The sequence below is a fragment of the Heterocephalus glaber genome, unplaced genomic scaffold (assembly GCF_053883595.1).
Source record: "Heterocephalus glaber isolate CG9 unplaced genomic scaffold, H.glaber_assembly_v1.0 deba00001472, whole genome shotgun sequence".
NCBI lineage: Eukaryota > Metazoa > Chordata > Mammalia > Rodentia > Bathyergidae > Heterocephalus > Heterocephalus glaber.
In genome coordinates, this window is record NW_028258315.1 from 26,316,473 (window position 1) to 26,340,793 (window position 24,321).

The 24,321-nt window shown below is 50.3% G+C and overlaps 1 protein-coding gene across 1 annotated transcript in view; it reads right to left on the bottom strand.

Moving 5' to 3' along the window:
- Pgbd5 (piggyBac transposable element derived 5) overlaps window positions 1–24,321 on the bottom strand; it is a 61,110-nt gene that overhangs the window by 19,231 nt on the left and 17,558 nt on the right. The window contains exon 2 of the mRNA XM_004854678.4: window positions 1,833–2,260. Coding sequence (XP_004854735.2) covers window positions 1,833–2,260 — 428 coding nt within the window. The remainder of the gene's footprint in view (window positions 1–1,832; window positions 2,261–24,321) is intronic.

Consider the following 24,321-nt stretch of genomic DNA (forward strand, 5'->3'; position numbering starts at 1 on the left):
CCTTGAGCTACACAATCTTCAACTTCCTTTCAACACTCAAGGATGTATTTCCCTACTGGGATCTGACCAACCCACAGGGTTGCTTTGTAAAAAATGGTAGCAAATAAATAAATTTAACAGCAGAATTAAGACCAAAAAGATTATGCAAAGTTTTTTTTTTTAAAGTAAAGGGAAAAACAAACAAACAAATATGCCCTGGGAGCCACTCCCAGACTGAGCCTTGTCAACCCAGATGTAACGAAGAAAAACCGAGCACAGAGTAAAAGGATGACCTCTCAGGGTCTCCCTGCCACCCCCAGCCCTGCCTATCAGGCAATGGACTTAGCAGTGCAGAGTGGCTTCCAGGGACATCTGTCCCCACAGCTACAGCTCAGCTGCTGCCTGCTGCAGGCTCAGGAGGGCTGCTGGACCCCCTCAGGATGCCTATGGCCACAGCTTAAACCTGAGAATGACCATGGGTGAGGCTGCCTGGATGGGAAGCCAGCAAGGTCTCTAGGCCCCTGCACACCAACCATCTAGCCAGCTGCCAGGTCCCAAGAGATGCCATGGAGAGATGCCACAGCAGCTCCTGACCAGCAGACTCCAGGAAAGTCAGGAGGTGTTCCTGCCTGTTGGGTCCTACCAACATATCTTTAGTCTGGTTCATTTTCAATCAAACAAGTTAGCCGGGCATGATAGGACATACTTGTAATTCTGAGTAGTAGGCTGAGGCAGGAGAACTGCAGTTTGAGGTCAACCTGAGCAACTTAATTGAACCCTATCTCAATAACAAAAAAATTTAAAAGGGCTAGGATTTAGCTCAGTGGGACAGTATTTGCCTAGCATGTACAAGGACCTGGGTTCCATCCCCACCACTGGAAGGAAGGAAGGAAGGGAGGGAGGGAGGGAGGGAAGGAAGGGAGGGAGGACAGACAGATACAAAGAAAGAAAGGGCAAAGAAAAGAAATCATGTGCCCTGGCTACAACTGGTCTTAAAGGCTTGTGACAAGCAAGATGTGTCCACAAGCATCTCTCCCTAGGAAGGTAAGTGACACCTGATATAGGAATAAGCACTGGGTGGGATTCAGCAAATGGAATGAGCAAGGATATGTGGGCCTGACACTGGGCCCTGGGACTGGATGAGACTGCAGAGCAAAGACAGAAGAAAGAAGCACTCCATCATCCAAAAGCAGGCCACAAACCATGGAAATCACGAAGAACCAGGCAGGGAGGGCTCAGGCGGACAGACACGAGGCAGAGAGGACATAGGTGGACACAGGGCAGGGAGGACACAAGTAGACACTGGGTATGGAGGGCTCAGGCAAACACCAAATAGGGAAGGAGCTGAGAGTGAGCAGAGCCAGCACTTCTGGGACGCACTGAGGCTGTCAGGAGGGTCAGGTAGCTGTAGTAGGTCCTGGGCTCTCAAACCCCTCCAGAGCCTCTGGGCTGTGTCCCAAGCATCCAGGCAGGCCCCTGACAAATAAGCAGTCTCAGTGGCCTAAAGAATCCCAGTCAATGCTTTCCCCACCCAGAAGGTACCTCAGGCCCAGCATACTCAAGAGCATACAAGAAAGCTAACTCTGGGGTTCATGAAATCTACCTGGGAAGGGGCCCTGCTGGGGGATGTAGAGAAGCCCCCTTCCCAGCAAAGGGCTGAATACTGCTGTATCTGGGGCTAAAGCTGTGGCTCCCAACATCACCTGATCCAGGTTGGGCTTATACAAATGGGTTCATAGGATGGAGTAGCAGAAGAGGAGATCCTGAAGTGACCTCCAAGGCCAGGCAGGGCAGAAGGATAGCCCCATATCATGCCTGCAGAGGGGGAGACCAGGGCACCCCATGGGTCTCACCTGGGTCTGGGAAGGCCGGAAGGCAGCATGGAAGCTTCCCTGCAGGGCATCCAGGAAGGGCTGCACCTTGTAGAGCCCGTGCGAGGACTGGCTGGAGCGGAAGGCCACCACGTGGAAGTACTTGAGGATCTTCTCGAAGCGAGCCTGGCTCATGACCAATGCCAGGCTGCGGTTGCTGTAGAAGCCGCCGCTCCAGATGCTGAGGACCGATTCACAGTGGGAGACACTGGTGGAGATCACATAGCCCAGGAAGGCCTTCATCTCGGCCAGTGTCACCTCTGCCCAGGCACCATCGCTGCCAAAGCGCTCCTGGAACTTCCTGGCATACATATTGGTCTGCACCACCATGTGCTTGAGGACATTGTCAGGGACAAAGAGCTGGAAGAAGTCCATGGCACTGGCATTGGGGGGCATCTTTCGGGTTGGACCTGAAACCCAAAGATAGGCCAAGCTCTCACTACTGTACCCCCCCTCGGCCCCATATGCAGGACAATGCCCCAGCCCTGGGCCTCTGCCTCTCACCGTGCCTCTGCCACCCTTCCATTCTTTGCTCCAGGAGGTGACCGCATGCCCACCCTAGCTGGAGGCTGGGTCTGGCCCTCCTGTCACAGGGCCCTCCTGTCCACCCCGCCTGTCATCCAGGGCTCTGCTACACCATTGCACCCGGGCTGCTCCTTTGTAACACACGCCACACAGAAGGCCGGCATTGTACCCACGGGCATAGATCCAAAGGAGAGGGACACAGGAGGGAGGGAGACACAGGCAAACACGGTCTTGACGATGCTTTTCTGGCTTTCATTTTCTGTAAATAAAATGCTTCCCCACGTGAGGTTTGAAAAAACCATTCAGGCAAGGCAGTGATTTATACTAAACATTCTCGACATGGCAATCTCAAATTTATTAGTGAGTAAATCTGAAGGGGCTGGTCTAGATCATTTTACCAATGTTATAAAAAGGTCCACAAATTGTGACTAATGCAGCCCCTCTGAAACACTTATAATGGGTTACATCCTGATAAACACATCGGGAATAGGAAATATTGTAAGTGGGAAACGTCTAACACACCCAATCTGCAGGCATCACTTGGTTGGAGCACAGCACGCCATCGTGGGTAGGTAGCTCACCCTCAGGATCAAGGGGTGACCAAGAGCTGTGATTCGCTGTCCTTATCCAGGATATCATACCACATATTGCTAACCCCAGAAAAGACCCAAATTCACAGTTCAAAGTATGGTTTTTACCAAACTATGTTACTGCTTTTACATCATTGTAAAGTAGAAAAATCCTAATTGAACTATGTTGAGGGACTGTGTGCATCTGTGTGTGTGTGTGTGTGTGTGTGTGTGTGTGTATTTACATATATATTAAGAGCTATGGCTTGCAATTCTCCTTAAGACAGGCTGAGGAAATGTAGATATCTGAAGATAAGCTTTGTTTCTTTTGTCTCCAGACAGTAATTTTTAACAAAAGCTATGTGCATTTTTTAGAATTTTAATCGGTTTGCCCTAGCCTTCCTTTGCTGCTGATTCAGACAGTCTCTGAAAAACAAGGTTTTTTTTACAGCAAACTAAGATCATGTAAACAAGACAGTGTGGGTTTTTGAATCAGATGGACAGGTCTGGACTGTTAACACCCTGGATTTACTTTTAGCTAACTGTACAATCTTAGGTAAATTTCTTAATCTTTTCCAGCACTAGTTTTCTGATTTTGAACCTAGAAATGTAGAGTTTGGGGGCCGGGGATTTAGCTCAGTGCCTCGAAAGAGCAAGAATCTGAGTTCAATCCCAGGTACAAAAAAAAACCAACACAAAAAACCCAAAAAAACTCCATAGCCTGTTATTTGGAAAATACAGAAATGTAGAGTTTGAAAGGTTGTCAGGAAGAGTAAAATGAACACAGCCACACCCATGGTATAGCCCATCAGAGGGGAAGACACCTTAGGCCTGGCCACTGTCCCTGAGACGACGCCCATGGCGATTTGCCATGGGTGGAGCACTTTTCAAGGATCAACCAGCCTCAGCTTCCAGAGGAACTGGAGCCTGGGGAGGAAAGCTGCCACCACAATGTCACCAACCACGTTTGGGAAGGTGGCCACATGTCCAGCTGGGAGGATGAATGGGCCTGTGTCCACACCTGCCCAACATGAACCTTGGTTTTTCAGCAGAGCCTTGAAGCCCCCCGGCCCAAAGGAGAAGCCATAAATTACTTAGCAGTGGCACTCGACTGGGAGGGAGATCAGTTTCTCTCTGCGATATCATGCTGCCTAAGTGGGATGGAATTTTCTTTCCTGAAGTTATGTTTAAAGTAATTCTGCCTCCCAGGCCACCTCAGGACTAATCTATACAGCAAACCCTGGCCTGGCCAAAGGCTTCATGAGAAAATTGGGAGGTGACTGGCTCCCACTTCTCTATTCAGCTTTGATTTGTGAGCTCTCTCCTTGGTCTCTCTTCCTGAAGTAACTCCTGACATGGTGACAGGAGGAGGAAAGGAGGGAGGGGGGAGGGAAATGCTACTCAGGAGACTAAGCTCCTACCCACAGCCTTCTGATGGCATGGCCCTGGCATGGCAGTGTCCCGGCCATATCCACTCATGGAGGCCTTTCCAGGTCCAACTGGGTAACCTCTGTCTCTGACACCTCACCCTGCAAGTTGTACCACTACCTCTGCTTTGGGGACAAAAAACAGCTGCCCATGGTCTTTCTCACCAACCGGCTACCCCAAATGACTCAGAGCCACAAGAATAAAGTTCCACATAAGAATACAAACCAGGCCCCAGCACCAACATTAAAACACTGTGGAATCTCCCAGGCCCCTCAAGCAAGTGACACGGCCTTTGTAAGGCCCTCAGGGGGCTGTGAAGCCTGGCCCTCCCAACAGCCCTCAGCCCTCTCTGCAGGCATGTGGCCAGCTACCAATGGTCATCCTTCCCCTCTGACCTAGCTGTGCCCTAGCATAGGCCCAGTTCACAGGCATTTTATTAGGGTGGGTGCTTGTTTCCGGCCTGCCTCTGCTGCCCACCTCTGACCCTGACTCAGGGTGAAGGTGGAAACCAAGGATGCATGTTCTGTATCCTCAGGGCTACACATGGCACATTCACACTGACATCTGGTGTTGGGATGGACAGAGGGGGAGACAATGCCACAGAGTTTAGTGTGAAGGCCCGGATCTCTGTGTGGCAGCCCATCACACCTGGTGACAGCCTGATCAGCCAGGAGCACCTGTGTGTAGTGAGCACAAGCAGTCTGCCTCTGGCCACATCCACAGGACACCAGAGAGAATCAACCGGGCCAGGTGGGGGCCTAGAGTGGGTAGGGGGTGACCTGAAAATTTGGGATGCTTTCTCCTGACAGAGGGCAGGATGAGGGAGGGTATGAGGCCAGCCTGGGGGCAGCTCTAGTCCAGCTTAGTCCCCTCCCTTCCAAACTGAGAATCCCTTGACCCTTTCTGGCCACTTGTGTCTTCAGTCCCTCCCTGGGCACCACACTGCAGGCTGTGTGACCCTGGGTGGACTGCATGACCTCTCTGCAGCTCAGTCACCCTGCAGAGACAGCTGGCCAGCCAGAGTGAGGGTGTGGCCACTGCCTTCACAGGATACAGGTCATGACCCCAGACAAGGAGGCCTGAAGGGCATCCCCACAGGTGGAGCTGATCCACTCCCTGACCCCACTGCAAAGAAAGGGTGGCTTTGTGAGTCCCCTGAACTGCAGCCTATAGAGACAGCCTCACTTTGGGTGTGAGACAGGCATTTTGAATAAACTGATATTTTTTGGTATAAACTTTCAGCAGTTTTGTGACACAGATGATTAATATTTTTAAAGTACAATTTCCATTTTATCTTTCCCAGAAACTATTTTAAATGAGGGTTAAAATAATGAAATAATTTATCTCCAGGTTAAATCAAACAAGTACAAAAACAAACCAGAAGGTCCTACATCACCACAAAATTTATTCTCATTTTCAGGTAGAAAGAACCAACACCATTGTCTATACAACACCCAGATGGGGCCAGGACCCAAATGTCACCCAAATGCCACCTGTCCTGCCCTCCTTCCCCCACATCCTCCTCAGGGTGGGCCAGGCCACCAGCCCCAAGACCCCTCAACAGGCCAGGGTGACTTCAGGGCCTCTGATCTCATAGGAGCCAGGCTCGAGGGACAGTGATGCCCTCCCTGCTCCTGCTGCTCCAGCAGAACCTCCCTGTGTCACAGCAGGCTCAAACTTCTGACCTGTGCCAGTGATCCTGCCCTGGCCCTTACCCCCATTGCTGAGAAAGTCTTCGAGCAGATCCACAGATACACAACTGCACATGTGCAGGCAGCAGCTGCTCTACAGAAGCAGCTCCTCACAATACTCAGTCAGTGGAGGAGGGTGGCCAGGTCTGAGGGGTTCCAGGGATTACAGGCAGTGCCCCCAGAGAGGCTGCAAAGGCTGCTAGAAGACCTCCAGTAAAAGCTGCCAGAGAAGCCATGAGTTTTGACAACTGACGAGCTGATAGGGTTGGCTAAGAGCTTCAAAGAGATGTGACATGGAAGGCCAGGGGCTACCACACAGAGCTGTGCTTTGTGGACTCACAGTTTCCCCAAATTGAGCAAAAGAGTCCTAAGCTGACTGGTGACCATTCCCATAAAAGGATAATGCAGGAAGTACCAGTGCCACTATGCTGAATGCTAGGCACAGCAGCCTTCATCTTTAACTGAACTGATCACCTGTTCTTTTGAATACTTTTGCTCTCCCAAGGTTTATGCTAGACAAGCTTCTGTCTTTCTGGTCAACACCAGGGGTGCAGAATTTGGCCACTCACCAGCAAGTGCTTCTAACTTCCTTCCTAGCTTTAACCTCTTCATCAAAACCAAGTGACCAGCAACAAGCCTGACTGTATAGGACCAACACCTCTGCAGGACAGGACCCCTATGTACATCTTGGAGGCCATCCTGATGGTTAAGCATTTTCCTCCGAGATGCTATTAGGGGGTACATCACATGTGACAGCCAGGAGGGTCATGGGGGCATCCCTTTCCCACACAGGAGTGACATGTCCCCAAAGCACAGCATATGGGACATTTAAAGATGTTCACTTCCAAACCACTCCCTACCCGAGGCACGCACATGGGTAGGAGACGGCCATCCTCCTACAAAGCTTAAGATTTCACTCCTGCTTGATGGCCAACCCAAGCACCCACCACCTGTAGATGACCTGCTCAAAAACATTCCTCTAAAGTGCTCTGCTGGGTGGGGTGGCCCTGATTGTCTCCCAGGGTACTAACAGTGGAGCAGTCAGAAGATAAAGTCGCCATTGTCCTCCTTGAGACAAGCACCTCATGCTGGGCCAGCACTGCAACTGTGACTCTCCACATGCACCCTCTCCTGCTATAGGTCCCACCTCTATTTCAGAGGCATTCAACATTCAGGTTCACAGGGACAAAGGATTCTTTGGACTTTATTAGTGAACAGGGATCAGGTCATATTGTCTGTACAGACTGAATGAATGACTTACCCTCTGACCGGATCCGAGGACTGATGTCAATGGCAGGACAACACAGGAAGGTTTATGAACATTGTGTCCAGCACAGGGCTGGCATCAGAGCAAACCCAAGGCCAGGCTGTGAAAGAAAGGACCACTGCAAATGCAAAGCCTCATCATGGCCAGACTTCATTAGCAAAAGAAGCCTAAAGGGCCAAGAGGTGATGGGGCAGCTGTGACAGTCTGTGTGAATTGCTGTGCCTCGATAAGCCACAGCCCCCTCACTCCATGCTGCTCAGGAGAGAGCCCAGCTTCTATGTCCTTGACCAAGCCCATACACTCCCCTCAATTAAGATCATCCACTAAGATACCCACAAAATTCACTTTTCCTGAATGCTAGGCTAACACACAGTACAAGAGAGTGTCTGCGGATTGCGAGATGGAGTTTCCTGCAGCTCGAGTCAGGAGGGATAGGAGCTGGGTTCTGTTCCAGCACTCCACCATCTATCTGAACCCAAAAAAAGATAGCCATGAGAAAACAGAGGCCTCACCCCATCCATGTGTCATCTGGATGCTCTGTCTCTCACATGAGGCTGTGTTTTAAGCCTCCACTGGGTATGGGAAGGGAAAAAAGTGTTTCCCATTTCTGTGGAGAACCACAGGGTGGGCATAGTGGTGAGGAGACTGGCCCAAATCAAGTGGCTCTATTCCACAATGACTGGTCTGGCCAGGTCACCCAGACCATTGGTCACTATCTTCCATAGCCTCACAGCCCTCCCACCACAACCACAGCCACTTAGCTCTGACCCTGATCAAAAGAATCCTACCCACTTTCCATCTGCCTAGGATGTAGTCTCTTCCCCTGATTGACCTCCTCTTGTGATTGGGCCTCAGCTAAAGCCACTGATATCCCCACAAGTGTCCCCCCAACCACCCTGACCTTCCCTTGGGAACACACAGCAGAGAGAGGAGCCATGTGGGCACTTATACTAGACATGGCAGTATAGGCAGGATGCTGGTCACCCAGGCACCTCTGGAGAGTCCTCTTCATGGTGCAAGCACTGAGCCAGCCAGTTTAATTGCCAGCAGCCCCATTGAGCAGTGCTGGAAGGCTCTGCAGATAGCAAGGCTCAGTGAGAAATTGCTTGACGCCATGGACCTGGGGAATGAGGGCCTAGCACCCACCTGCATGGGAGCAAACCCCAATGCTGGGGGACACCTGGCCCGGTGGTTGCTTCTTGTTTTCCATGCTTGCATGATGTTCTAACTACAAGGATGGCCGAGGAGGGATCCAAGTTCTCGGAGAAGGAGGCGATGCTGAAGCCTACCAATCAGATAGACACAAACTTGGGATTTGACTCTGTGACTAAAATAAATTCTTAGAAGGAACTGTGTGCTGCTGAGGGAAATAGCTCCTCTCCAGGGCAACCTAGAATGATGCAAGTGGCAGAGGCCCAAGGATCTGGATGCCCATGTGCAAACAGTAAATCCTAAATATTTGCAGAGGAAGTACATGTGGGGGTGTGATTTATGGTGAATCCCCACGGAGAGGTTAAAGGGTTACAGGTAAGAACACAGAATCTTTGTTTCTGGTTGTTTCCTCAGGATTTAGAAGTGTCTGATCTACAGGAGACACATGGGGTGAGCGAGGGAGTAGATGGGTGGGTGGGTGGATGGATGGATAATGAAATTAAATGAAGTCTTCAGGATTGAAGGGGGTCAGCTGGACCCCGCTGTTCAAGGACCAAGGACACTAAAGAGCTCACAAGGAAATGATGAGAAGGGGAACACAATGGGGCAGAGTCCCTATTGCAGGGCAATGTCCAGGGCTAGGGCCTTGGGGCATGGGGAAGGCAGGTCTACCCAGTGTGTGTGTGGCGGGGGGGCACATATGGTAAGCAGAGACAGTTCACTGGGCCCCACAGTCCCCAAGACCCTGGATTTAGACCTTTGTTCTTATGTCTCAATGAGCTTCAACACATAGTCACAGGGACACACAGAACAGGCTGGGGAGTAAAATATGGGGAGGTTTTTGTGACTCCGCCTTAGCTTTTCAAAAATAACACTAGGAGACCAAAGCAACAAACAGACAGCCCATGCTGACTTCTAGCGAGTATCAGGCAGAGAGCAGACAGTGAGTCTCTGGAGAAGCCAGAGCTATTCAAGGCCCCAGACCAGAGTCTGGCTCCTTTCACCCCAAACAAAGCATGAACCCAACTGTGGACCTGGAGGGGCAGACATGAAGAAGTCCACTAGGGCCAGAGCCCTGCAGCAATATTTCTTGCCTACTCCAGGTGTCCATGTGTGCTGGGGCAGAGGAGAGGATGGCAGTATGGCTAAGCTCAGAGGCAGCAGGAGAGCACACAGGCATGGTCTCAAGTCACGGTCACATCCACGGTCCCTCCATACCCATGGCATTCCATGGACAGACAGCATTGGCCTCACTGCAGCACAGCTCATCTCAGAAAAGTACTGGCAGACCACGACTGCTTTGTCCCTGGAGCTAATTATATCCCTATAATTCCCTGCATAACCACCCACACCCAGCTGGAAGGGAGAAAGGAGAAGGAAAGAAGATAGGCAAGGGAAGCTTCTTCCAGCAGAGCACACCACCTCCATGCAGTGCTGAGAGTGCTGATGACAGAGTGACAAGCCGCCCAAGCCTGGGGGGCAGGGGGTCCTATGGACAGGAAGCCCTGCCCAGTCACTGTGAAGAGGTGAGTGTCATCTAAGTGTTTCCCAACAGCATGACAGCAAAAAGGTCAAGGCAGCATCCAGGAGAATGGCCCACCACGGTACACGAATTTCCAATGCTGTGAGCCCAGGAGGGAGCAGGTCAATAGTGTTGGATGGAGGTTGCGCGGGGTAGGCATACCACATGCAGGTGGAGAGCAGTTCACTGCTGCTGGGATGTTCTAGATTCCTTTCTTACTAGAGGTAATCTTACGCAAGGAAGGCTAACAGCAAAACACACACACATAAAACCACATTTGATCTTCATGGACAAAGACAAAAAAATCTACAGTGAGCAATCAAAAGGGAAGGCCCCTGGAGACACAGAACACTATAAACTGTACCTTGCACATGCAAGGATTCTATCTTTCCCTCCACCACCTACTCATGCTCTGGATTTCACAGTGAGCTGCTCTGGGAGAAGGCCCTGCACAAATGCCAGGACCCACCTTCCCACAGAGCCCTTCCAATCCCAGTAAGCACAGCAAGGAAGGCTGGTGCCTGTGCTCTGCACACACACTACTTATTCCACCTCTTCCTCAGAGAGCTTCTCTGCTAACACACTGCTGGTTGCCTGGTGGTACAGTGGAAGGTGTTTACTCTGCTTATCCCACAGAGCCAGGGCATTCATCTGCCAGACAGAAGCTGATCAGCACAACAATGTATGAGTCCCTTGTCCAGGGATCTTCACTGCAGCAAGTGAGGGCCCAGTGGTGATGTTCCAGGGCCCTGCAAGTGGCTTCTTTCCTATGCCTCCTCCCTGGCCAGCCTTTCTCTGGTACATCATCTCCCCAGCCACCCCACACTCAAAGTGCAGCTCTGCCAAGATGCTGACCAAGAATGAAACGCCAGAGGACAAAGCTTTCAGGTACAGTCCTCTCCAAGGGTTTTCATTTTAATAAAGCCTCCATGAACATTAAAGGCTTTAACTTCCTAAACCACTCAAGAGGTAGGATGACAGCAGAGTGGCTTCTAGGTTGTAAGAAGCTGGGCATGGGGCTGCAATTGTGGATTTGGGTCATCGACAGATGCCTACAGAAATACCACCCAGCACGTATCTAAAGTCACTCTGCAAGACATTTCTCACACAAAGAAGTAGACATGGCAAATAAACATAAGAAAAAATGTTCAACATCACTGGTCATTCGAGAGATGCAAATGAAAACAATGCTGAGATTCCACTTCACTCCAGAAAGAATGGCTGCTATCGTGAAATCAAGGAACAATAAATGCTGGTGGGGCTGTGGGGAAACAGGAACTCTGCTCCACTGCTGGTGGGAGTGTAGACTGGTGCAACCACTGTGGAAATCAGTATGGAGACACCTCAAAGAACTAAGACTGGAAGTCCCATTTGACCCAGCTATTCCCCTGCTGGGGATCTTCCCCAAAGAATTAAAAGAATCATACCACAGCAATACATGTGCACCCATGTTCATAGCAGAACAGTTTGTAATAGCTAAAACTTGGAAACAGCCCAAGTGTCCATCAACTGGACACTGGATCAAGAAAATGCGGGGTTTTTTAATAAAATGGAGTACTACTCAGCCATCAAAAAAGAGAAATTAGAGACATTTATTGCTAAATGGATGCACATTGAGGCGATACTCTTAAGTGAAATAAACAGGACACGCATGTGTAAATACCAAATAGTTTCTCTAGTGTGAGAAACTGAAAGTGTACATAAGGACTAACAGGTATAATAGATAATGTGAAATAGGAAGAAAAGGGGCAAAGGGAAGGGGGAAGTGGGAGGGGTAGGGAAAAGGAAAGCAGGGAAAGGAATAAATATGAGAAAATGAAAAAATGGAAACAAAGTCTTTGTAAACAGGGAGGGATGGAGGGGTTGAAGAGAGGGCAGGGGAAGGGGGAAAAAATAAGAACCAAGAGAGGATGTAAAGGTGCAAATTTCCAAGGATGAATGTCATTATATTGTACACCTAAAATGTACCAATAAAAGGATATACAAAAAAAAATATAGTCACTCTGCAGGAGTTTCCCCTGCATACCCTTCCCTGGCCCACATTCACCTTCCCTGCGATGAAGGATATAGGACTTTGCACCTCTCTGCAGATCAGGCATCACCCTCTGACCAGAGACAGCAAACTAGCTCCACTTGTGGCTCAGCCATTAAGTAGCAGCTGCCTGTGCACACTCCTCAGGGTCTGAAGTGGGATCCAAAGTCCCAAGTGGGACCCAGAAAGGCACTGGAAGGCTGAGTAATTTCTGCTCTGGGTGACAGGACCAGGGAGGTGGGGACCAAAATCTATTTGGCTCAATGGGACAGGGTAAACAGGAGGACACAGTTCTCCCCAAATATTTGAGTGTGCTTGAAAGGCTAGCCCTAGTGATATTCAGAGCTCAAGAAACATACTATGTTTGCGAAAGAATAAACAGGTACAAAGTCTCCAGGGGGAAACAGGACTTTGTGCAGAACGTTCCTAAGGCTGAAACTATGTCAAGGACATAAGCAGAGATGCACATGTGTTGTATGACAGACAAGAGCGTGAATCAATAACATGGCCCCACAGGAGGGAACAGATAATGTTTGGGACATCCAAGCTGCAGAATGAACACTACATCAAGAAGAAAGCTATTAGGGAACATTTAAGAATTTTGAAAATTTTTCTTAAGAATACATGTACAAAGTACTATAATATGAATGGGATGGTACAAACTAAAATTTTCAACAGTGTGCCTTGGAATCAAAAGGGCCAAAGGATGTAAGGCAAAGGGTTAGCCACAACCACCTTTGCCTGGCAGGGTTGCTAGGGAGTTCAATTGGTTATTTAGACTTATATAGTATGATTTTTGGAAATAATCCACATACCTAAATACATAGTCTTTATAAACAGACAGAAAACACAGCAAATGGATTTTGTCCACATGTGTGGTGCCGGGGATGGAACTCGCCTACTCTACGCATGCGTTCCACCACTGAGCTGCACACTAGTCACACAAATGGAATTTTACAGAAAGGGGCAGAGCAGTCCTGATATTCTAACATCCCTCCAGGTAAAGGATTAATTTGTAGAACCAGAGTAAGATTAGGGAGTTTCCCTTCTTCCCTTCCTCATGGCCAAACTGCTACAGCATCAAACTTTACCCCATACCTAGGAGTCACAGGAGAGAGCAAGTGCAGAGTTCAACCCTGGACCCCTTCTGTATCCTGGAGCCCGCGGCTTCCAGCAGCTCACAGCTTTTCTGTGAGGCTTAAATCTCTTCACAGACTTCCAAAGGCTTCCAGACCCTTTCTCTTTGGAATTCCTGCCCCTGACCTAAGTCTCCAAGATAAAGAGCAGACATGCAAAAACACCCAAACTCAGGGAGACTGAATGCAGTACAGACCTTGGATGATGCATTTTTAATAAGGCTAGAAAAAATAAAAAGAATTTCAAAAATGTTAATTTGGCAGTCAAATACTTGTTTGTGCTTTCCACTGGTTATAAATAGTCCTCTTTGTAACTGAGGGCATTGTTTGTCCAGCCAGGAAGGAAAAACAGCTGTCAGCAGATGTTGGCAAAATGTAAGTGAGGGCCATGCAGGAGGGCTGTGTATACCAATGAGGGGTGAGCAAGTGCCAAAGACACCATCAAGTCCCCCACACACTTACCTCCCACTTAGCTGTGAGTTCATGCCACGTTCAAAATGCAAGCTGAATTTTCCACATGGATGCTTCAGGTGTACAAAGAAAGATAAATAACTCCATCCTCCTGATCCATAATGCAAATAAGTAGACGGTCAGGTTGGATTTGAATTTTCAAAGACCAGAGCTCTTGTGAGCTTTCTCTCCTCGTGTGCCTTTTTTTAACAGACAGAAGAACCTCACAGTGAAATAGCAACATACCTAGGAGGACATCAGCAGAGCTGTGCTTCCTCCCCAAACTGGCCCAGGGGCAGCAGTTGTTGAGCATTTCCACAAACCATTTTTCTTTACATCCTCCAGCCTCCCTTGACCAGCATGGCTAGAGTGGCAGACCAGTGACTGCATGTGAATGGCCACTTGTCAGCTGTGTCTCCCCAGTACTTGGCTCAGTCCCCTTAGTAGAGTTGCTCCAAAGATGGAGTCAATGAGGACCTGTCAGGATAGACTCAGGAAATGCTGGCTACTCTGAGGATTCTCATGCTCTGAGGTCCACAGTAGCCACAAGAAACAGACCCATCCACACCAGCAGCCTCATCTGCATGTGGGAAGCTGCAGCATGGCCTCTGAACTTGTGTCTGGTGGCCCAACCCTCAACACAGCTACCCTTGGGGTGTTACTGTCAGTACCTAATAGTCTTCTCAGAATATTGCTCAGAATTCTCATTCCAACCCAAGGGCTCTGTACACAAATGCACGGTTAAAGCCTGGGCCCTGTGCCCAAGGCATGTGGGCTGGGTGGGCAGAGTAGGCCCAAGGGGATGGGACACCAGGGATTGACTCTGGTGTCACCACTGATGAGCTGAGAAACACCAAGCAAATGACTCACTTTCCCACTGACGGGACACAGCACCCAACACTCACAGCTTAAAGGAGGAGAGGGCTAATTTGGTTCATGGTTCAGGGGATTCAGTCTATGGCTGGCTCCAAGGCAGTAATATCATGGTGGAAGGATGTGGCAGAGCAAAGTTGGCCAAGGTGGCCATCTTACCTCAATGTGGCCAGGAAGCAGAGAGCAAAGGGAGGAACTGGGGAGGGAGATGAACTTTCCAGAGCCAGACCCCCAGTAACCCACCTCTTCCAACCAGGCCCCACCTAACAACGCAGTCAGCTAGGAACTGACTCATCCATTGATAAGTATGGTACCTCTCTGATCCAGTCACCTTCCAAAATTCCCATCACCCAACACCTGAGATTTGGGGGGCCAAATAACAAGTCCTCAATTCACTGCTGCTGCTCCTGCTGTAAGAAGGGGAAGATGCCTCCTTGCTCAAAAATTATAGATGAGGATGGGGTGCCCTCTGTACAGTGTTTAGCACAACATCGGCACAGACATGCTCAGTGAACAGTGCTGCATTCATGGTTGGCAAGCAAGCAAGGCTCTCCTCCAGCAGAAACAGTGAAAAGGGCAGGCAGCCTCCAGAGTGCAGAGATCTGCCGGGGATTTAGCTCAGTGGTTTCGCCACCTGCTGCGCAAGCGCAAGGCCCTGAGTTTGATCCCTGCTACCAAAAAAAAAAAAAAAGAAAAAGAAATTATCAAACAGAGTGCAGAGATCTAATTGGATAAACACAAGGTTCTGGGTCTCAAGTCCCTTAAAGTGAAGATAAGAGCAATGGTGGGCTCTTGGGATGACTCCAACCTCATTCCGATGTCATGTGCTGCTGGGTTTGCAGAATGAAAGACATAGAAAGAATTAGCAATTGGGGTGATAGGTTGAGTGCTTCAGTGCCATGCACATGAATACTTCACAGAGGCAGAAGCAGTGACGATAATGATGCCAACAACACCATAATGAAGACAACTCAGAGCCCAGAGCTGCAGGGCCTAAGCCAGCTCTGCCTGTGAGGGGTCACTCAGCCGCAGAGATTGGCCAAGTACAGAGATTAAGCAAGTACAGCCTGGGACCTCCAGAGCCCCCAAGACTGCCTTGTATGAAAAGTCCTGGGTTCTGCAGTTAGGCATGCCTGACTCCCAAACAGGCACAGTGATGAGGCACAGGCCCCACGAAGCCCTCGTTTCCCCAACTAGAAAATAGTTCTGACCTCAAAGAGAAATTGTGGAAATAAAACAAAATACTGTGCATAAAGCAGAGTACAGCATCTGCTTCACACAAAACTTGGAATAAGCTCTGGCTATTATCACTGTCAATGCCATCTGCCAAAGCACTGGCACTTTAAGCATGTGCCACACAAGCAGACATGGCCACTTAAAGACTACTGAGGCTAATTAAGGTTGCACCTCTCACTTCATTCTGAGTCTGCAGAGAAGGCACACAATAGTTATAGACACCAGTAGTAAAACATATCCCCTGTGCCCAGATCTCCTGGCTGTTCCTCTGAGTCCAAGTACAGAGAGCTCAGCAGGAGAGAACATCATGGATTAAGAAACACCAAGCCTTCACTCTTGAAATCAAAAGTGACACAAAGTATTGGGGATGTTGTCATGGGCCTCCAGCCTCTGTATACAATTTTAAGCCATCGCATGAGAGGTGGCATTGGACTGCCTCTGGTGCACATGTGACCCTTGTGGATTACAGTGAAAGGACATCAGGTGGCTCCTTCATGAACAGCCCTTGCTGTCAAGTGGACACTTGATTGCAAAGGAGATAAGACAGCCTTCCCCACTGCCTCCCTCTCTTCTCTCTGCATTCAAAACTCCCCTGCACCTGAGCCTTGTGGCCAGTTCCCATATCTCAACTACACGACCCTGAGCATGCCCTGGGAAGGGAAAGCAAGTATGGGTGCTGCCTGAAGCTGGGAAGCTGAGGCTTATTCTGGTGGTATGTGGTCCTCATAAGAAGTTGCCACCTCTCCATGTGTGAACCACTCACCAGATCCACGTGGTCTGGCAAAGACAAATGGCCCATGAACATTCCTGTCCTGAATGGTCACAGACCCTGGCACAAAGGCTTCCCACCAGCTCTCAGCATGGCCAACACCTCCCAAAAGCCATCCACCTTCTCAGCAACCCTATGAACAGTGCTGGCACTATCCTCCTTGCATGAGTCAACCAAAAAGGGCAGCTTCCACCCAGGTTCCAGGGTGACATGCACACAAGGTAGGGGAGACTTGTGACTGTAGCTGCAGCTACCCCAAGGGACCTTGCCCTGGTCACACAGCCATCTCAAGAACCAGAGCCCCTGAAAGAATTCATCGCCAAGCACTGCACTCTGGTGACCTCTAATGCCCACCCAGTCCAGTGCTAGCTATCTTGAGCCAACCCTGGCAGGCTCAGTGAGGCAAAGGCCCTCACTCCACAGCATCCACCCTCCACTCTGCCTGCTGCCTCCAGAGCACCTGTCCCACCAGGCTTCCCAGCAGCAACTAAAAGAGAAGATGCCTCAGCCTCCTGTAAAGGCAGAACTCTTGTTTCTGTAGCTCTATGGGACCAGTTTGCCACACTCCCAGCATACCTCACTGTCCAGTGTCACTCCATGGCCCCTGCCACACTATGCATGAGCAGACCACCTGCTCTGCAAACTAACTTCCCATCTTCCACCCCCTGGTTCCCACTTCACACCCCGCTGCCAGCCTTGGAGTACTTCCTCCTCCTCTACTCAATTGTGAGGGTCTGCTGCATCCTCCATGTGACACACAGCACCAGAGGCCATGTGGCAAGTCTGCCACAGGGCTAGGTTCTATCCTGTGGACTCTGCCAAGCCCTACCATCCCCCTGAGATCTTACTATCTCCACATCATAGAGGAGGCACACTGAAGCCAGAGATCTGCCTTCTATTATCTGGACTTGAACTAGGAAATCTTGCTCCAGCACCTCTGCTCTTAATCACTACCCTTAGCATGGTGATTGGTAAATTATGGCGTGTGCATTATCCACTGCACAGGGCGGGGCAGGTCAACGAAGCAGGGGCCACAGGGCTCTCTATTGCAGCCCCAGAGGCAAAGCCTGTCATATGCTTGTGGAGTGTTTGACCAAGGGTGAAGAGAGAGGAGCTGACACTTTCAAAGTAAACTAACCCAAACGGCTTTCGGTATTTTTGGTACTGGGGATCGAACTCGGGTCCTTGCACTTGCGAAGCAGGCAGCGAAACCACTGAGCTAAATCCCTGGCCTCCAAACAGCTTTCATTGTTAACTCCAGGATGGAGAACAGAACCCCACAAAGACGACGCAGCAGGACTGTCATGCCAGTTCCCTTGACTTAATTATATAGAAGAATTAAGCCCCTTCCAGTTCCCAATTCAGATGCCAAATTAGTGTACCTGGCAGGCTCAAGAAGCTGCGCCTCCCTGTACTGACCGCTGGGGCAGAGCTCTTAGCTGGACCTGCACCACATCTCTGTGTTGTCCCTCCGGACAGGGTTCACAGGGCTGGACCCATACCACACTGACCCTGTGCTGTCGCTCTGGACAAGGCTTGCTCACCCAGACCTATAATGCAGTTTTTGCAGGAGCCCACCCCAAGGTCTGACTCTTCATGATGGGAATAGTCACCTACCCGACCACCTTTTGGGCTAAAATCCACCCAGCAGCCCCTGCCTGACCCTCCTCATTCTCCAAGGTGACATCAAGAACATCTCCCTCTCTCCTGCTAGCCTACATCCGCTTTGCCAAGCAGCTGTGGCTTTAGGGCTCCCTTAAGCAAATGCACACCTAGCAAGAGGGAGATTGAACAGTTGTACCCACGCCTGCACCCAAGAGCCAAGTGCACCAACCTCTGCTGTTGGGGACCTTAAGTCTCAGCTCAATCAATCACAGTGTACGTGGCTTTGTCTGTCACAGTGCCAAGAAGAGGAGGAGAGCTTATTTGGGATCAAGGTAAGAGCAGCCGGAATAACCCAGAAAAAACAAAGGCCAGATCAACCCAGCCACAGGAGGAAGAGTGGAAAGGAGCACTGGGCCCCCGCAATCACCAAGGACAAGAGCACTAGGGGTACACATCTGCTGGTGAGTTCTCAGGGAGAGGTCAACACCTTTCCCTGGTACACTGCTGTACAATTTGTAAACCTCTATCACAGTCTCCTGCAATTCACACCCTGAGTCTCTGAAATCCCTACCATTTTGCTTACACTGTAGATACAGAAATTGAAGGCCTAGCAAGAGCAAGGAACTTGCCAGGATCAGTTTAGATCTTCTGCCTCAAACCTGTTCCTGGAGAAGCTGGAGGCACGCTCAGCCACAGCTGAATCCTAATGGTGCAGACCAGCAGACAGCCTCCCTGTGTGTCCCTGGGGAAGGGTGCACATGCTCCAGCCTGGATTTCAATTCAGGGGCCACTGTGAGCTGGCACACCACACTCAGCCTCAGAATCTCAGCTAGGCAGCTCACACCATATGGGCCAGACCCTCTGGCAGCCTGGCCTTCTCACTGAGCAGGCGCCCTTGCAGGCTGGGCAGTCTGCAGCAGGACACTTGGCAGAGCAGGACGAGGCCAACACCTATGGCTACACTGTCTGGGTCCTCAGCTGACAGCCCTCACACCCAGGGCCTGGAGCTGCCTCCGGAGATCTCCGCCTTTCAGACCCTGCAGCAGGGCATTCAGGATGAAGCAAGAGCAGCCCTTCCCACCTCTCCCTCTCATTTCACACCCTTCCCCTCATCCCAAGGAGTCCCGTGTGCGGAGCGACTGCTATGCCCATGCTGTGCAGGGCCAGGGTGCCCCTCCCATCTCCACATCCATCCTCTACAGAGCTCGCAAAACCTGTTCGTGAAATGTTCCACATCGTTCATTTTCAAAAAACTCAAGCCTCTAGGCTGGGGGATGTGGCTCAATGGTGAGTGCTTACCTGGCATGTGCAAGCCTGTTTTTTCCTAATACCATAAAAAAGAAAAAAAAGTCACTCCTCCCTCTGGATTCTGGAGCACTTTACATCATTCTCACAAAAAGTTTAATGTCTGTGAACTACCCGGAACTACTCTGATGCTGGAGGCTGCCATTTCCCCCATCCATCCTGGTGACCTATGCTGTCACTTCCCTCTACAGCCCTCAGCCAACTGGAACCAACCTATACCAAGCATGCCCAGTGTTCCCTGAGGAGTCACTCTGTGGCTGTTGAAGGCACTAATACTTTCTCCACCTTTGAACTACTGTATTTTGGAAGAGTGTCTTGGACCAAAGATGAAATCCCCCTCCCACAGTCCTTCAGGAGAAGAAGTCTTGTGAGCTCATATCCATCCCCTGCGCTGGACAGTGACAACGGGTCTCACTGGTGGCAGGTAGGGCAGGCCCTGGCTCTTACGTTTGGGATACACCTGATGGAATGGAATGGGCTCTTTCACCCACACTGTGTTCTTTTAGGGTACCAGTCAGGCAGGTCTGCATAGGACTAAGACCCAGTACTTTTCATCTCTGTCCTTAGGCCCCATATTTTTCATCTCTGGACCAGGAAAATCCTAGGCAAATCAAGATGGCACATGCTGGTCACCGGAGGGTGAGAGGAGATGATGTGAGTCAGAGTGGAGGGCCCTTTAAACATCAGATGTGACAATTTATAGGATGTCAGCTCTTGTCACTTCTGGCTGAAGTTTGGTGGGGAGTATCTGCCAATGGCTCTGTGCATCTCACCATTTCCTGAGACGCACAATGCCCCAGTTCGAGAGACCAGAGATCCATTATGAAACCAGTGGGTCTTCAAGGGCACCCAAACTCTGAGTGCCCACCTAGCCTGGTCTCCAGCCAGCTGTCAGCCAGTTTCACTGGCTTGCGCTTCCATTTCCCACTTCCCAAACAAAACCCATTCCAGGAAAGGCACCCTGTGCTCAGGCCTTGTGAACAGAAGATGGCACGGGCTGGCAGGGTAAGCAGAGAAGGGACAGGGAACAGTGTGGTGAGAAGCCAGGACCAAGACAGGCTTGGCAGGCTCAGCCATCCCCCGTGAGTTTAGGAAAAAGCTATGAGGTGGTAGACCTCAGGGGGCTCAAGCACAACTGGGAAGTTTCTGACAAAAGGCAAGCTAGTCTGCAGTTTGGACAAGACTCCTGACTGCTTTGGGATGTATTTTTTCAAAGGTGGGGGCCAGAGAAACTGGAGACGGTCTTGGTCCTGTATGTCAGCTACTGGGTGCAATTTAAGATTACCAATGAATATCATGTTAAGGAAAACAAGACGCCAGCCCAGTGGGAAGATCCCAGTTGATGCCTGGACTTTGGGTCACAGGCCTTAACTGCATGAAGTGGAAGTAGGAGCAGGGATGGCTTCTGAGAGCTGTGTTTGGAAACTTGCCAGGTGGGCACAGGGCAGCGGACTGAGACAAGACCATGCAGGAACCTGGACAGGAACCTGGACAAGACCACACAGAAACCTGGACAGAGCCCCGAACAGATCAAACCATGCAACACAAAGTGGGGTGGGGCATCTTAGCAAGGCATACCCCAACAGACTCCCATCTGCTGAGGCCCACCCTCTGCTGGGCACCCCCCAGGCACCTGCATATGCGACCCTGGCCTCCCTCAGCTTTGCACACACATACGGAGGGGTGGTTTCATGACACACATCTGACAAATAAAGCCATAGAAGTGTGGAAGTGGCTCACCCAAGGCCACTCAGGCAGAGGGGCAGGACCAGGAACCCAGAACTATGGGACTCTCCCCAGATACCATGCTGGCCTCATCTCAGTTGCCCATCCTGGAAATGGGCATTGCTATGACTACAGGAATAGTATTCCAAACTCTGTAACAGAGCCTGGAGACCAGGTGCTCGATTAAGAATGAATTCCTGTCCCCACCTTTCTGCCTCCTTTTGGTGCTTACCACTGCTCTGAAAAGCTGTTTCAGAAATCCTAGCCCAGGACTGCAGGTCCCGAGTGAAAGGACCACCTTTAGGTTAATATATTTTCAGTTATCAAATTCACCTCAGCTTTTATCAGGGGCAACAGTTAAAACTGTTGCCTTTTATCTTCGTGGTCAGCCCAGCATGCACATGGAAGAGATCATTTGCTCTTGCATCACACACTCATGCCCAGCCAGGGGGCTGAGACGGCAACCTCATGTCCACAGGGTTTCAGGGCCTCGGTGACATCCTCCCAACTCACTCTGTCCTTGTCTGCTGAATCACAGCGTCTGCTGGCCACGGAGCCTTGACTTTGAATTGAGAGACAGATGCTTGGTAATTATAAGGTTTCCATCCTACAGCAGGGGATTAGCAAGTAATTGCCTTGTTTTTTAAGGGAGAATTTTAAGCAGCATTTTAAAGAGCCAGGCCCACAGCTTTTGGTGACAGGAAAAATGAAATCAGTCTTTAGAATACGTATTTGCACTTCCTTCTTGACACAAAAGGATCTGAGAAAGGGAGTCACTACTGAGACTCAACACAAGGGGCAACAGGAGGAAGAAGGTCAGCATGACAGCGACGACCCATGCCAACTGTGGCCCCCTTCTTTATAAACCTTAGATCATTCGATAGAAACAAATGGAGCCTCTTCCCCAATAGTGAACTGTCCAATAACTAGCATGGTTAAACACAAATTCATTTGCTCACTGGCATTTTGTTTGGGTTCTAGAAATCATTCAGGTCCTTCCTTGGAATTTTCATTTGAGGTGGCTGATCGCCATTTTTCTTCTTGATTTAATAAGAAATCTTTATGTATTTAGAAAGTATCTTTGAAATGGGTTACAAAAATAGCCCCAATTTCAAACACACCATTTTGCCCAGCATTGGACAGTGTACTCAAGGTGGGGCAGGGCTTTCAGACAAGATGGCTGGGCTGAGGGGACGTGTTCCACCTCACCGCAGACCTTTCCTCTTCAAGTCCACATACAAACGAAGGTGAGCTCAAGGTCCTGACCCGACAGCTCTACACCAAGACCAAGATGGGCCCTGCTATCTGGGGCAGGGAAGAGCTTCCTCCGTTGTGAAAATGGTACCTCATTCCCGTCTTCAGACTGTGCGGCTTTTAGAGCACAGAGCTTTTAAATTTTTTAATAAACCTTGCAGTCTAGCAGATATGTGGTTATAATGTAGAGTATCACTTATATACCATTTTAAACTTTCTAAATGCAAGGTAAGCAGAGACAGACAGGAGAGGTTGCCATAAAGCTGCTCCTGTTTCTACACAGCCTGACTTATAACCTCATTTCCAAGATCCATTATTTCTGAGCCAACAATAAATTAGGTTTCTTGAGAGCACCTTTCTCTCCTGACCCTGATTCAATTCCATATGAAGGAGCCAGTGTGGGTCAGATTTAGAATTAGAATAAAGGACAAAACATGGTCCCAAAGGCCTGAGGACTTGGGGGAGGCACCTCTAACTTCCCCCTTGGTATGCTCACCTGCCAGCAGGAGACCCAAGGTAACCCTCAGGTCAGCTATCTGGATCAAGCCCCAGAGAAGGAAGAGGTCCTCTTACTTCTCTCTGGCACCTATCCAGGAGCTGTAGGCAACCGAAGGCCTGTAGGAGGGTGCTGGGCTGCCAGGTTCACAGTGCGGGATCCCAGGATCAGCAGCCTCTTGGGTTACCATCCAACAACCTCCTTCTAAAAGCCTCAGCTGGGTCCTCGGGCCTGCAACTGTGTCCTGGAAGTGTTTGAGGTTTTGCCATGCAGATTGGATGGTGAGGGGTTAGCCACAAGCTAGACCAATCAGAAGAGAAGTTACAAGGAACAGTGTGGCACCTAGGGAAGCCTGTGTGCTCTGACTCACCATAGCCAGAGAGCACCTGGGAGCCACCAGGCCACAGCTCCTTTGCCCAACACACTGGACAGGACTATAAGTAAAACTAACTTTACTGAGCTCAGTGACCCTGCCATCCAGCATGTCAGGCTCCTTGCTCAATGGAGAGCCACTGGAGGGCTGAGTAAGGATGCAGGCAACAGCGCCCACACATAGGTGTACTGCAGGCTGCAGATACAAGGTCTCCAACATGGGACAAGATAGGCACCCTCAGAGTGGACATGCTCTGCCAGAGCAGGGTGTGTGGATTTCTAGCAAGGCTGAAGCAAGCCAGGAGGCCCTGGCAGGGTCTGAGGAAAGACAGCCTGGCTTCCTGCTCACAGGCACACCACCATAATCCTCTAGGCACACCTCCCAGCTAGCCAGGGATAGGCTGGAGGAGGTCAGGCCAGAGGCCTCCTGGGGACTCTGGTCAGCCTTTGACCCCTAGAAGGAAAGTGGCAGAGGAGTTCCACTACCCTGGGCTTTGGTTTAGTCAGGCCTTGGTAATGGAAAAGGGGGACTCCTGGGCTGGGTGGGCCACGGCAAGGGCCCCAGGACAGGCTGTTGTCTGTTGACTCTCTCCTGAGCCCAGCTCAGCCTGCTCTCCTGGGAAACCTGGAGGACACTCAGGGAGCTGAGGTAGGGCAAGCACCTCAGAGTATCTCCCTCTGCCCTCCAGATACTCCATCACTCCCCAGGCCCTGCGTCCACGTACTCTCCCATCAGAACTGGTCTCAGCTTCCTCACACCTGGGTTGGGGTCCCCCACTCCCCAATCAGGACACCACACTGCTCTTCCAAAGTGTGTCCTCTCCTACTACAGCAAACGGTGTCAACCCACATTTATCTGATAATGCTGTGTTCCCGGCAGACTTTCCCAGTGGGCTTTGAAAAGGCTGAGGGCAGAACCAAGGTCAGGATCTCACCTGGTACAGACGGGGTTTCAGGGCCACCAGAATGTTTTCAACACCATCTGTCCCCACCTGCCAGCCCCAGGAGCCTGGCTTGCTCTGAAGCTCAGCTTCTCATGGTTGGGATGCTTGCAACATCTGGAA